Below are 14,559 nucleotides of genomic sequence, written 5' to 3'. Positions count from 1 at the left end.
ATGGAGTTTCCATTTGAATTGGAGATGACCTTTTCATGGTTTCTCCTCCTACTTCTAACAACATCATTCTGCGCCAATCCAGTTTTGGGCAATGAGAGATCCTTATACATACTCCATATGGATCTTTCTCTAATGCCAAAACCTTTCACTTCCAACCACCATTGGTACACTTCTCTAACTTCTTCTTCCACCACAACCAACAACAAAAACAATGTGATCTACACCTACTCCAATGTTGCCGATGGCTTTTGCGCCTACCTTTCCAAAACCGAGCTCGAATCCGTCAAGGCTTCACCCTCTTTCGTCTCGTCGTACCACGACAAACCTATTAGTCTCCGAACTACTCACACAACCGATTTCCTCTCGTTAAATCGCAACAATGGATTATGGCCGGCTTCCGACTACGGAGAAGGAGTCGTTGTCGGAATTGTGGACACGGGAGTATGGCCGGAAAGTCGGAGCTTTCACGACAACATTACTCCCGTGCCCGATAAGTGGAAAGGAAAATGCGAGGAAGGAGAAGGTTTCAATGCATCCATGTGCAATTCTAAGTTAGTTTGTGCTAGGTCATTCAACAAGGGTTTATTATCCATCAAACCACATGTCAACCTAGGGCTTAACTCGGCTCGAGACGAGGATGGACATGGCACGCATTGTGCTTCAACAGCAGCCGGCGGTTATGTAGATAATGTGGATTTCTTTGGATATGCTGAAGGAACGGCTCGTGGCATGGCACCTCATGCTAGGGTTGCTTCATACAAGATCTATTGGGGAGTGGACGTTACGACATGCGATGTACTAGCTGCCATCGACAAAGCGGTTGAAGATGGTGTTGATGTTTTGTCGCTCTCATTTGGTGTAGATACCGTCATCCCATTCTATGAAAATCCCATTGCTATTGCTACATTCGCGGCTATGGAGAAAGGTATCGTTGTAGCTCAAGCCGGAGGGAACTCGGGGCCAGGCTTTTCATCTATAACCGATGCAATCCCGTGGACAATAACAGTCGGTGCTGGGGACACCGATCGTAGGTTTGCGGGCACATTGAAACTAGGAAACAATATGACAATCATGGGATGGACTACTTTTCCTCTTAGTGCAACTATAGACAAGCTCCCACTATTGTATAACGAAACCATAGCCTTATGTGATTCCGTAGAGTATATTAACACATTACCTCCATCAACCGTGATAATATGCGACAACACTAACAATTGGCAAGAACAATTCAAAATAATCGCAAAGTCGACCATAGCCGCCGCCATTTTTGTCAACGACGACCCCTTGTTGTATGTTTTCTCAAAGTTTCCATGGCCCGGAGTTGCAATAACCTCAAACGAAGCTATATCGGTGATTGAATATGCAAAGACCAGAAACCATGGTTCCAATCCAATAGCCAGCATCAAGTTTAAGGAGACAATCATTGGAATCAAGCCAGCTCCAAAAGTTGCAACCTACACATCTCGAGGCCCTGCCATGCCTTATCCCGGTATCTTAAAGCCAGATTTGATAGCACCCGGGACCTTAATCCTAGCGGCGTATACTCCCAATAAGCCGATAGCAAAAGTCGGAACTAACATAAACCTATCAAGTGACTACGTTATAGTTTCCGGGACTTCAATGGCTTGCCCTCATGTGGCTGGCATTGCAGCTCTCATGCGTGGAGCTCACCCAACTTGGAGCCCCGCAGCCATCCAATCGGCTCTAATGACTACCGCCAATCCATTGGACAATACTAACAATCCTATCCAAGATAACATATCAAATGATCTTCAATATGCTTCTCCACTCGCTATGGGATCCGGTCATATTGATCCAAATCGAGCCCTCGATCCAGGTTTAGTCTATGATGCCACAGCTAGAGACTACGTCAATGTCTTGTGTTATTTGAACTATACAAAAGAACAAATCATGACATTGACTAGGACAAAGCGTTACAATTGCACCGAGCCATCACCGGATGCTAACTATCCATCATTTATAGTTACATATAACGATAAATCGTCGTCAGTAGTATCAATGACATTTCATAGGACTTTGACAAATGTGGGATTAGGCGGTGCTACATACGAGGCTAAGGTGGTGGCACCTGAGGGCTCGAAGGCTGTAGTCCATCCGACACATCTCGTTTTTGATAAGAAATACGATAAACAAAGTTATATCTTGAAGATTGAGTGGAAGAATGAAAATAAGAGGAGCAATGTTTCAAATGGTGTGTTGATTTGGATTGAGCAAAATGGAAATCACACTGTTAGGAGCCCTATTGTTATATCACCAGAATTTATTGCATAAGTATATTTTGGAGGCTAGATGTTATTGTTATTATTGTTGATTTTGAGATAAAGATTTTTAATTTAGATTGCAATAAATTAAAGGTAATGTTTTGAAAGGTTGTCAATTCTAGCTAGAATAATGAACTTGATTTTGTGAAATTAGGTTAACATGCATTATATAAGTTTATGCCACTAAAATCTTTTTTCAATAACCAATAATCTATTATAAGAAAATGTTACTAAAAGTAATTACTATCGATTATGATATAATCTTTTTTCGTTCTCCTAATAATTCTCTAATTTCTTAAGAAGTTAGTTGATCTCATTGCTTGACGGAGACTAATATCAATTCATGTGTGTCTCCTCTAGTTGTGATCCACATGGAATCCTTATTAATATGTAAGTTAAACTTCTCAAACTACTATGTGATCTAATAAATTTATTATCATTACTTTCAACAAATTTGTGAAAATATTGAAGAATTTGAACAAACACAAAATCGATTAGAAAATGCACCAACAGTTTCTGACCGTCGTCTAATGTTGTTAAGGGTAGTCGATTTTGAAATTTGAGCATTAACCGTTGTAATATACCGTCGTTAAAGCCTTTAATGTCAATTTTATGTTACTGTCGATATAGGATATGCGCGAATTTAATTATTTACCAGTTCGTTTTTATAAAATTTTAATTTATTTCTTATTTCCTCCTCATCTTCACCCATGCTCATTTCAATTTGATAATAAAAATGATAAAAGTAACCTTATCAAAGAATAGTTTAAAAAACTTTTATAATTATTTTATAGCAATCTATATTATTTTAAGAAATCAATTTGTGTTTAGTATTATAAATAACAATATTTGGGTAAATCCATATTACATTAAAAGTTTGAGGTCAAAATTGCACGAGTATAAGTTTTAAATTGATTTGTAATATAAAAAATGCGGAGAAGGCTAGGAGTTAAAACATACTTTTTCTTAAGTAGAAAATAAGTAAATTAGATTCAAGATAAAAAAAAGAATCAATGGTTAGAACTTATTAATAAATTAGAACAAACTATTGAGAAAGAGGAATTTTAACATCTATAGACTTTTAAGAATTTCGAGAATTGGGACGAATTTGAACAAGAAAAGTGCATGAGAGTGTTTTGGGAGGCGTAGGGCTGAATAGTTGTTGGTAATTTTAATCAAGATTTGAATTTTTTGAGATTTAATTTTGAATAGGATTTTCGGATCATTGGGGTCAAACCATCGACTTCCCCAAGATAATATTTGTAAATCTTTTAGAATTTCAATTCTGAATACATTTTGACGTAGAATGAATTAATTTTTTTTTTAAATAAGCCATTCAGAACTTTTTAATCGCACCATATCTATTCATCATAGTCTTATCTAATGCTTAACCTTGGATTTGTGTCTATGACTATGTTCGGATTCTGGTTATTTATGTTCGGATTCTAGTTATATAAAAATGATGATGAGGTAAGAATGTTTTTGTTTGAAAAAATATAAAAAAATAAAAATTTAAATTATAATTTTGAACTAAAAAAAAAAAGACTAAAATTAATAATTAGAAAATTACATTTTCTGAATTCTATTGAAATTTTTAAATATTTAATCTTAAATGGTGTATCAAACATAATAATTTGAAATTGGACTCAATTCTAATTCTAATTTCAATTCCAATTTCAATTTCAATTTCAATTTCAGTTCCAGTTCCAGTTCCAGTTTCAGTTCCAGTTCCAGTTCCAGTTCCAGTTCCAGTTCCAGTTCCAGTTCCAGTTCCAGTTCCAGTTCCAGTTTCAATATCAATTCCAGTTCTAGTTCAAATTCCAATTCCAATTCCAATTTCAATTTTAATTTTAATTTCAATTCAAATTCAAATTCAAAAATAAAATTCAAATTCAAATTCAAGGGTTACTAAACTCACCTAACCATATTAATATATATAATAATTAAATAAAATTTTAAAATTTAAAATAAAAGATATTTTAGTTAGAGGTAAACATATTTTGAGTTTACTCAAACCCCAATCTTAACTCAAATCCAAAATATAAATTTGGGTAAGATAATTTAGTTTGAATTAAATTTCGATTAATTAGATTTAAGTTTTAATTTGTGTTGGTTTAGGATTACTCAAATTATTAAAATAAAATAACTTTAATTAAAAAAATAACTCTCCTTTATCTTTCCCCTCTTAGCTTAATCCTTCGCCTCTCTCCTTCATTAACTTCATCACTCATTTATATCACATCCTCTTCACACCTCCAATTCTCAAAATGATCTTATTCATTTATTTCCAATCTAATATAATTTATTATATATATATATATTATAATTATTAATTTTATAAATTTAATTATATATATTTTAATATATCTATTTAAATTATTATTATTAATTTTAATAATATATATTTTAAGATTAATATTTAAATTATTAGTTTTTTTATAAATTTAATTATTTATATTTTATATTTATAGATCTAAATCATTTTTTATATAATAATAAATATTCATTTCAACGTTTTCATAAATAATTAATAAACAAATTTAAAACATTTTAATCATAACAATAATTTAATAATACATAAAATTAACTATAATTATTTATAATTATTGACGATTTAGTTTAAGACATTGTTGACTACATTTTGTATGCCCTTCTTAACTACACTTTTTCATGGGTGTAGTTAAGAAGGGCATACAAGACGTAGTCAACTATTCTTGAACAAAATGTCAATAATTTTTAAAAAAATAGTTATAATTATTTTTTATATATTATGAAAATACTTTAAATATATTTTAAGATTGTTTTCTATTTTCTGAATTCTTTAAAATAATTTTGGGAATATAATTGTTAAAAAATAATTGATATGAAAAATCCCAAACAGATTTTTGGGACGCAGTTTAGGCTTCGCTTAACCGGCTTTGGTAGCGGTCTGGGATGGGGTCAACTAGTTCATCGTCCGGTCAACGTGGCATGAGTGAAGCGTGGACCAGGTGCGTATTAGATTTTAAGTCCACTTATATGTTTTAAGTGGACTATCGACACTATTCATGATACCAAATTTCTGGTTTTTATAATTACTCTTAATGGTAAGTTGAGTAACACATTTTGGATGATTAGAATCACATATTATTATAAAAACTAGGATAAATCCCTTACGTTAATTAAATATTTTAAAATTTATAAAAATTATTTAAATATATTAAAATAAAGAGTTAGACAATAAGAAATCAACGTTATTATAAATACCAATCATTTATATTAAAGTTTAAAAAGACATTTTAGAATTAATAATTAAGATTATATGTTTTCAAAATTATTTGATAAATTTCAAATAAATTCAAATTAAATGTACAAGACAAAATTTTAATTTAATTGATTAATTTTATATGAATAAATATAGAAATAGATAGAATTGAAATTATGTTTAAAATAAAAAAATGTTATTAAATTTGTTAATATATATAAGTGAAGTATATTTTAGACGATCATCTCAATTAAATTGAAATAAAATTAAAAATTAATAATATTTTTTAAAAAATAAGTATTGTTTCAAAATGAGATTATTTCCAAATAAATTCACCATTTTTAAAGTAAGAGAAACCATTAAATAGACATTTAAATAAGGTGCAATTGCAATCATAAAACATATATGAAAATGAGCAAATAATAAAAAATTTGAACACCAAAAACTAACATTTTACTATATCTGTGACTACCTTCTACTCACACATTGGACATTTTGTTCCATCTTATTATCGACCAATATCTACCTTCACTTTGGTCATTTTTCTCAAAATAATTCGTCATTATCGATCACATTATACCCTCATTTTGTGCATTTGATTCAATTCGAACCACCATTCTCTTAATCCCTCAAATTCGCATCCATCCCAACTAAAATCTGACAATTATTTAATCTCTCAAATATACACTCACATATATCATCATAATAATTTTAATCTTTATAATACACCTTTTAAAATGCTCATTAACTAAGACACAAAACATAATTTCAAGTTTGAAATGTGAACACTTTAATATATACACCACTACTTGTGATTATTGAATTCAATTTATAATTGTGTGTAGGTATATATTTTATATATAAACTCGAATATATAAAAATATTTTTTTAATAAAATATTTGAAAATTTTAATAAGAGATGTAAGAATATTTTTAAAATTTAAAATTTAATTATATAGTATAAAATAATTAATACAAATAAAATTATTGATATATATATTTATATATATAATTATTTATTAAAAAATTCAAGTAAAGAAAAAATATAAAATTAAAAAATGATAGTATAGTGACGTATCTAATAAATATGAAAAAAAAATATTTTAATTTAATAAAATAAATGAAGAAAAAAAATTAATATAAAAGGAGACAAATAAGCCAACAAATTAATTTATTTTTATTTAAATATATTACGAATTAATTTTTAAATAAGTTATTTTATATATATTTAATATTTCATTATATAAATTAAAAATTATTAATACATAAGCACTGATTCATTATTTTGATTTATTATTCGAAAATAGCCAATTAGAAAATATCTAATCATTCACCACACTTAACCTCATTTTAAACATTAAAAACTAAAAAAAATATACCACCATCATTATTAGTTACATCCATCATTATTAGTTACATCTACCATGATCATTTATATCATTTCGAGGGTCCCTCAAATCTACACCACATAATCAATTATTCATTTAATCCCTTAAATACACACCTATATATATACCACCAACAAACTCAGTTTGCATTTTGATCAATAAATCTTTAATTTTTCAAATTCACGACATATATCACATTTTAATATTTATAATATTCCTCTCAAATCCTCACGATTTTCAAATTTAAAATATAAATATTTTAATAATATATCACTTATGATTATTAAAATTATTTTATAATTTTATATATATATATATATATATATATGGTATATAAGTCTAGTATTTATTTTTATTTAATTATATCACAAATTAATTTTTAAATAAGTTATATATCTATATTTAATATATAATTATATAATTATATACATTATAAAATAATTAATTTAAATATATCATAAATTAATTTTTAAATATGGTGTTACAAATATATATATATATATATATATTTATATTTATATTTATATTTATATTTATATTTAATAAATAATTATATAAATTATAAAATAATTAATACATATAAAATTATTAATATATATAATTATTAATTAAAAATAATTCATAAAAAAGAAATAAATAATCAAACAAATTTATTTATTTTTATTTAAATATATCACTGATAATATATCAGTAAAATTATTAATATATTTATAATTAATTAATAAAATATCATTAAATGAGACAAATAATCAATCAAAATAATTTATTTTTATTTTTATTACAAATAATATATCACAAATTAATTTTTATATAAATTGTTATATATATATATATTTAATATATAATTATATAGATTATAAAATTATTAATATATATATAATTATTTATTAAAAATTATATTGTATATTTAAAAGGAAATACTTCTCACCTTCATAATTAATATACATTAGTTATTATTTTAAATATATAATTAAAAAAGACCTTTGGTATAAGGTATATCATTAACTTAAGATTGAGTTTATATTTAAATAAATTCATCCGGTTCATTTTGTCTAACATAAAAATTCAAGTCACTCACATCGTTCGATCCGTCTATTCTCACTAATTCATTATTATCGATCACAATATACCATCATTTTAAGCATTTTTTAATTACATTTTTTTGTGAAAGTTATGCGTCCAATAGTTAAATGTGTTTGAAGTCTATGTGGGGGTACTTAACCCTTTATGGACACATTTTCTTATATAACATATTGTTATAAATATTGTACGTTCATCAAATTTTGTGTAAAATTTAAAATATAAAGTCTTATTAGTTTAGTTGGTTAAAAAGTTTTACTTGATTTATTAGGTTGCAAGTTTGAAACATACGAATACAATTTTTTATTTTATTTTTAACCGTTTAAAATTTTTGGGTTGATCAACTCACGATTCGACCCATGTATCCATTTAATCTCACATAAATACCCAAATTAACCACAACTCTCGACCCGACAAATTCAAATTAATCTTTATTATATATATATATTATTATCAATGTCGCCTGTTCATCAAATTTTGTGTAGAATTTAAATTATAAAATCTTATTATTGGTTAAAGGGATTAACTTGTTTTTGTTAGGTTGCAAGTTCGAAACATACATATAACATTCATAATTTAATTTTTAACTGTTTCAAGTTTATGGACGGGTCAACCCACGATCCGACTCAAGTATCCATTTACTCTCACATATATATTCAAATTAACCACAACTCTCGACCCGACAAATTCAAATTAAATATTATTATATTATTATGAATGTCGCGCGTTCATCATATTTTGTGTAAAATTTAAAATATAAAGTCTTATTAGCTTAGTTGGTTAAATGACTTTACTTGTTTAATTAGATTACAAGTTTAAAACATATATATAACATTTTTAATTTTATTTTTAACTATTTCAAGTTTATGAGCGGGTCAACCTATGATCCGACCAAAGAATTCATTTACTCTCACATATATATTCAAATTAATCACAGTTCTTGACCCGACAAATTAAAATTAAGCATTATATATATATATATATATATATATATATATATACTAGCATATTGTCCCTGCGTTGCAAAGATAAAGTTAAAATAGACAATACTCATATATTTGTCGTCACCATCATCATTATCGTTTTCATCGCCTTCATCATCTTTTTGGTTGACAATATCTATGGTCTAAACATGAGGGCTTCAATGGTTGAGACAATCTAGTGGTCGTCTGACTTTTTTCATTCAACGTTATTTTTGTTATTCATTAAAAAAGAGAAACATAATAACATATTTGATAAGGAGACATTCATTTAACTTTTTCTCATTAATTTACCGATTTCACCATAATTTCTCAGTCAACAAAAAATATCATTTCTTACATAATAGACATATCATATTACTAATCTCGTAACCTCATTTTTGCAATCAACTATCTCAATAGTACCAACAATTTTTATTTTCACTTTTGACAAACCAACATCATATCAATAAAAAAAAATCTCTTATCATTGAAAACCAAGTTTACCGGCCTCTTATCCCTCGGTAAATCAACCACAAATCTTAATCATACTTTCATACCTCTTATCCAACCACAAATCTTAATCATACTTTCATATCTCTTATCCCTCGGTAAACCAACCATCAAACTCAATTACACTTTTGTACGCCTCTTATCCCTTGATAAACCATATCTCAATCACACAATTTCACAATTCTCTTATTCTTGACAAACCATTGTTATTGTCCTCTTATTCCTCTTAAAAAATCAACTACAAAATCTCAATCGACCTCTTATCCATCAACAAACCACATCTCAATCTCAATGTTACCGCTCTCATATCCATCGACAATCCAACCACCAATCTTCAACCGACCTCTAATCTCGTGACCTCATAATCCTTTGTTACCGACCTCTTTTCCCTTAGAAAACCAACCACAAATCTCAATCAAACTTTCACAAGTCTCTTATCCTTAGCAATCAAATATTATCGGCCTCTTATCCTCATCAAATTAACCATCACCTCACGATTCTTTATTATCGGTCTCTTATCCCTCATCAAATCAACCACCTTTTATTTATTATCGGCCTCTTATACACACATATAATTTACTTAAATTTGTATTTTTAAGAATTCAAACTCTTGTCTTGAATGTGGAAGATGATCACTTTAACCATCAAACCATTTCTGATTGATGTGTTTTATTTATAATTTTGTGCATGCATGTTGTTGCATATATTTCGAAAATTTGATTATTTTTTATAAAATTCACAAATAACATTAGACCATTTTTTTTATAAAGTCTTATTACCTTAGTTTGTTAAATATTTTTTTTTGTTAGGTTGCAAGTTCAAAACATACCTATAACATTTTTATTTTATTTTTAATTGTTTTAAGTTTATGGATGGGTCAACCCACGATTCGACCCAAATATCTATTTACTATCACATATATATATCCAAATTAACCACAACTCTCGACCCAACAAATTCAAATTAAGCATTATATATATATATAGTTATATATATATATATAGTTATGCATTTGGCACATTTATCAAATTTTGTGTATAATTTAAAATATAAAGTCTTTTCAGCTTAATTGGTTAAAGAATATTACTTATTTTTTATGTTGCAAGTTCGAAACATACCTATAGAATTTTTAATTTTATTTTCAACCATTTCAAGTTCATGGGTGGGTCAATCCACGATCCGACCCAAGTATCCATTTACGCTTACATATATATCCAAATTAACCACAACTCTCGATCCGACAAATTCAAATTAAACGTTATTATATTATTAAGAATGTTGCGCATTAATCAAATTTTGTGAGGAATTTAAAATATAATTCTTATTAGCTTAGTTGGTTAAGGATTTTACTTGTTTTTGTTATGTTGCAAGTTCGAAACATACATATAACATTTTTAATTTTATATTTAATTATTTCAAATTTATGGTCGGGTCAACTCACTATCCAACCCAAATATCTATTTACTCACAAATATAATATAATATAATATAATATAATATATATATATATATATATATATATATATATATATATATATATATATATATATATATATATATATATATATATATATATATATATATATATATATATATATATAACCCACTTTCACTAATAAAATCGTTTAAATATTAAGTATTCATTATTTAAACCAAATTTCTAATTCACCTAAGATTTGTGTAGTCTTGAGTCAAATATGAGCTTCTAAAAAGTTGTTTTACTAATGTTAATTTCTAACTTATCTCTAAAATGTTTATGAGAAAAAAAACAAAAATAAACTCAAATGGATTATATTAAAAACATATTAAAGTAGTTTTTGCTCATGTCATGCGTCTGTTTTTTCTCTTTTGTTGAAATTATCATATCTTAATTTTTAAGAAAATAATTATTATGAGACAAAAGGGTGAAATTTATTATTGTCACATATATATAGTTTTCTAAAATTACTGAGTTTTCGCACCAAAACGCAAAACTTATTTTTGTTAGAGTAAACGAGATAAATTGTTAATTTACGGGAATGTTGACACGTGCATAAAACTTGAAACGGTTAAATATTAAAAATAAGATTAAATTTTGAACTATATTTATTTTGTACTATGAAATATAAATCAAAATTTAGAAAACGTAATTTAAAACGTAATTTTTTATACTTAGATTTTTAAATTTTATAACAAATGTCGGAACATATAAATATAAATATAGAATGTATGACTAATGAAACTTCTATATTTAAATTGAGTGTATTAATATTTACATAATAAAATTTATTATAATCATACCAAGTCTATAAAAGATGAGGGGGACTCAATGGTGTTAAACTATATTATTGTAATAATGTAGAATCTTACCAAAATTATTTTAAAAGAAATAAGATTGTAAGAAATTGAATTGAAATAGAAAAAAAGTTAATTAAAATATTAAGATACATAATATCATCATTTTTAAAACGTATTCCACCAATAGATATATGGAAGATAATCACAGTTATATTTTTATAATATAAGCATTAAGTTCATTCTTCCTCCTAATATTTATAAACAGGGTTCTTGCTCGATATAGGTGACACAAATACAACTTTTCATTTTCTTTCTTATTCATTTGCTTGATTTCCAACCATTCTTACGAATTAATCTAACAATCCTGGATGTTAGACACGCCAGAAGGAGGCAACAAATATATATAACTAACGCATGTGGCGAATATCTCATCACATTTGTTAAGAAACATAATGGGATCTATAAAATGGTAAGTGAATTAAAACATTGTTTGTATAATTGATTTTTATTTTATAAGTAAATCTGTGTCGGGATAATTTTTACATTTTCTTACTCATTGAATTTGTAGAAAAAACGACTTAACGTCATTCCACAACTATAGAATAATGATATTTTCAATCTTATTAAGACATGCACTAAGAATAAGGTGAATAATCTTACTATCCAACTAGCTAAGGTTATTGATTTAATAAATACAAATTTGGAGATGAAAATGAGAACAACAATTATTATTGGTAATCCTATTGTTGATCTCATATCAAAATGTTATAATGATGGAAGGATGGTTTCAAAAGATATACGTTAGGTTGTTGATCTAGTTCATTGTCTAAAACAACTTACCTTATATGAATTGAAATCATTCTTCCGATATTATAACATTTTTTTCAACGAGTTCAACAATAGGTACTATAATGGGCCTCACTTCACTTGTTGTTTCTCAGATATATTGTCTAATCTCATTTCCCTCTTTGTATGGTAAAGTTATTCATTAAGTCTTAATAAGATTGTAAAAATAATTGGAGTTGTGGGATGATGTTAAGGACTTTGGTTCAATGCTCCAACAAGATTATGTATAAGGATTTCCGGATTCAGATTTTTTATTATAATTAAAAAATCAACTACACAATCAATGCTTAGTTCACTAACCATTTTATATATTATATTAAGTATCTCAACAAATTAAGGTGATGGTACGATATCTTGATATTGAGAAATTTATTTATAATATAAGGTTTTTTAGTCATACATTTCATATTTATAGCTTTCACATTTTATACATTAATTCTTTTGGTGTAAATTTACAAAATTTAATTTTAAATTTTTATTTCATTTTATCTAATATTATTTTATTTAAGAAATTTTAAATAATATATTTGTTTTACACTTTTAAATCATTTTTGTTGTGTAGATATTATTTTAATATAATCTTATAAATTATAATATAATTACTCTAGATTTTAAGACTCATATAGTTTTAATTATAAGAAAATACATATGTTTTTTAACAATACACATTTAGTAAATTTTAATTAAAGCAATCTTAATTATATACTAATATTTTTTTTCTAATTTCTTACATAAGTACATATATTATTTAACCATTTAGTAAATTTTAATTAAATGTCTATATTGCAAATAAAGTCTTTTATTATTACAAATATACATATATGAAACAATAATATTTAATTTTAAAATTTTTAATTAGAATAGGTAAATATGTTCGTATTTTATTAGGTATTATATCAATTATCTTCAGTAATATATAAATCACTGCAATTTAAATAGTTAACCACAAAACAATTATACTGTTCGAATTATTCGAGTTCCTTAGTTCGGTTTATTCGAATTTTATTCTTTTTAACCAATTCAAAACCGCACCGATTTCGAATAAATTCTAATTAAACCGAATTCGATATTCGGTTTGAATTACGAATAAATCGAATTCAACTTTTATTTTTTGGAATAAATGAGATCTAGCATAACTTAAAATCAAATGCACCAGCCGAGAATTTCTGTACCATGACAAAGTATTATTCTACCACTAGACCACTAATGTTTTTCTTTCTTTTCCTTTTATTATTAAATATTGAATTCAAAATATTCTAATTTGATTATTTTAAATTTTACCTAAACGAAGCTTTGAAGAATAAATAATAAAAAATGTATTCGGTTTTCGGTTCAGTTTTCGAGTTGAAACCCAAACTCGAAAAAAAAAATCGAAAATGAAAAATGAAATTCAAATTCAGTTTATTCGAATTCGGTCGAATATTCGGTTCAGACCAAATATTAAATACATCAAAGGTGAAAAAATATAAACATTTATTAAGTTAATAAAAACAATAATCAAATTGAACTTTGGGTCAAAATTAGGTGGGAGCAAATACTTAAATCAGATTTATTTTACTTTATCCAAGTCAATTATCAAATTCTAAATCTAAACTATTATGTTGATTGGATTTGAATTTATTTGGACATGGGGTAGATTAAGACGATTAAAATCTCGAGTTGACTTTAAAAATCTTACAATTTTACGTTAACGAGTTTAGTTTTAAGTAACTTTTAAATAAGTAAACTCTTACGATTTTAAATTTACGATAATAAGATTTTACGATTTTACGAGTTTATAAATAATTTTGATTTTACGATTTTATACGATTTTACGTTTAAAAAAAACAAATTTATATTTAAAAGTTAAAAAATAAAGTTATTTTTTATTTAAATTAATTAATTAAATTAATTAACTTTTAAGTGTAATTTTTTAATAGTATTATTTACTTATTATTATTTTTTAATTAATTTTATATTTAAATATATAA

General features: G+C 26.2%; 1 protein-coding gene across 1 annotated transcript; it reads left to right on the top strand.

Annotated features, from left to right (window-relative positions):
* Positions 1-2,292, top strand: LOC124913135 (subtilisin-like protease SBT3). The gene has a single exon (XM_047453749.1). It carries the CDS (start codon positions 1-3, stop codon positions 2,290-2,292), a length of 2,292 nt encoding a protein of 763 aa, XP_047309705.1.
* Positions 2,293-14,559: the final 12,267 nt, after the last annotated feature.

This window comes from Impatiens glandulifera, chromosome 8 (genome assembly GCF_907164915.1).
Source record: "Impatiens glandulifera chromosome 8, dImpGla2.1, whole genome shotgun sequence".
Taxonomy (NCBI): Eukaryota; Viridiplantae; Streptophyta; class Magnoliopsida; order Ericales; family Balsaminaceae; genus Impatiens; species Impatiens glandulifera.
The sequence above is the reverse complement of the archived record's forward strand: the minus strand, read 5'-3'. Positions and strand labels throughout refer to the sequence as shown.

Bases quoted from the DNA above. Each gene is read 5' to 3' on its own strand.
- LOC124913135 (XM_047453749.1), top strand. From the start codon at position 1: ATGGAGTTTCCATTTGAATTGGAGATGACCTTTTCATGGTTTCTCCTC.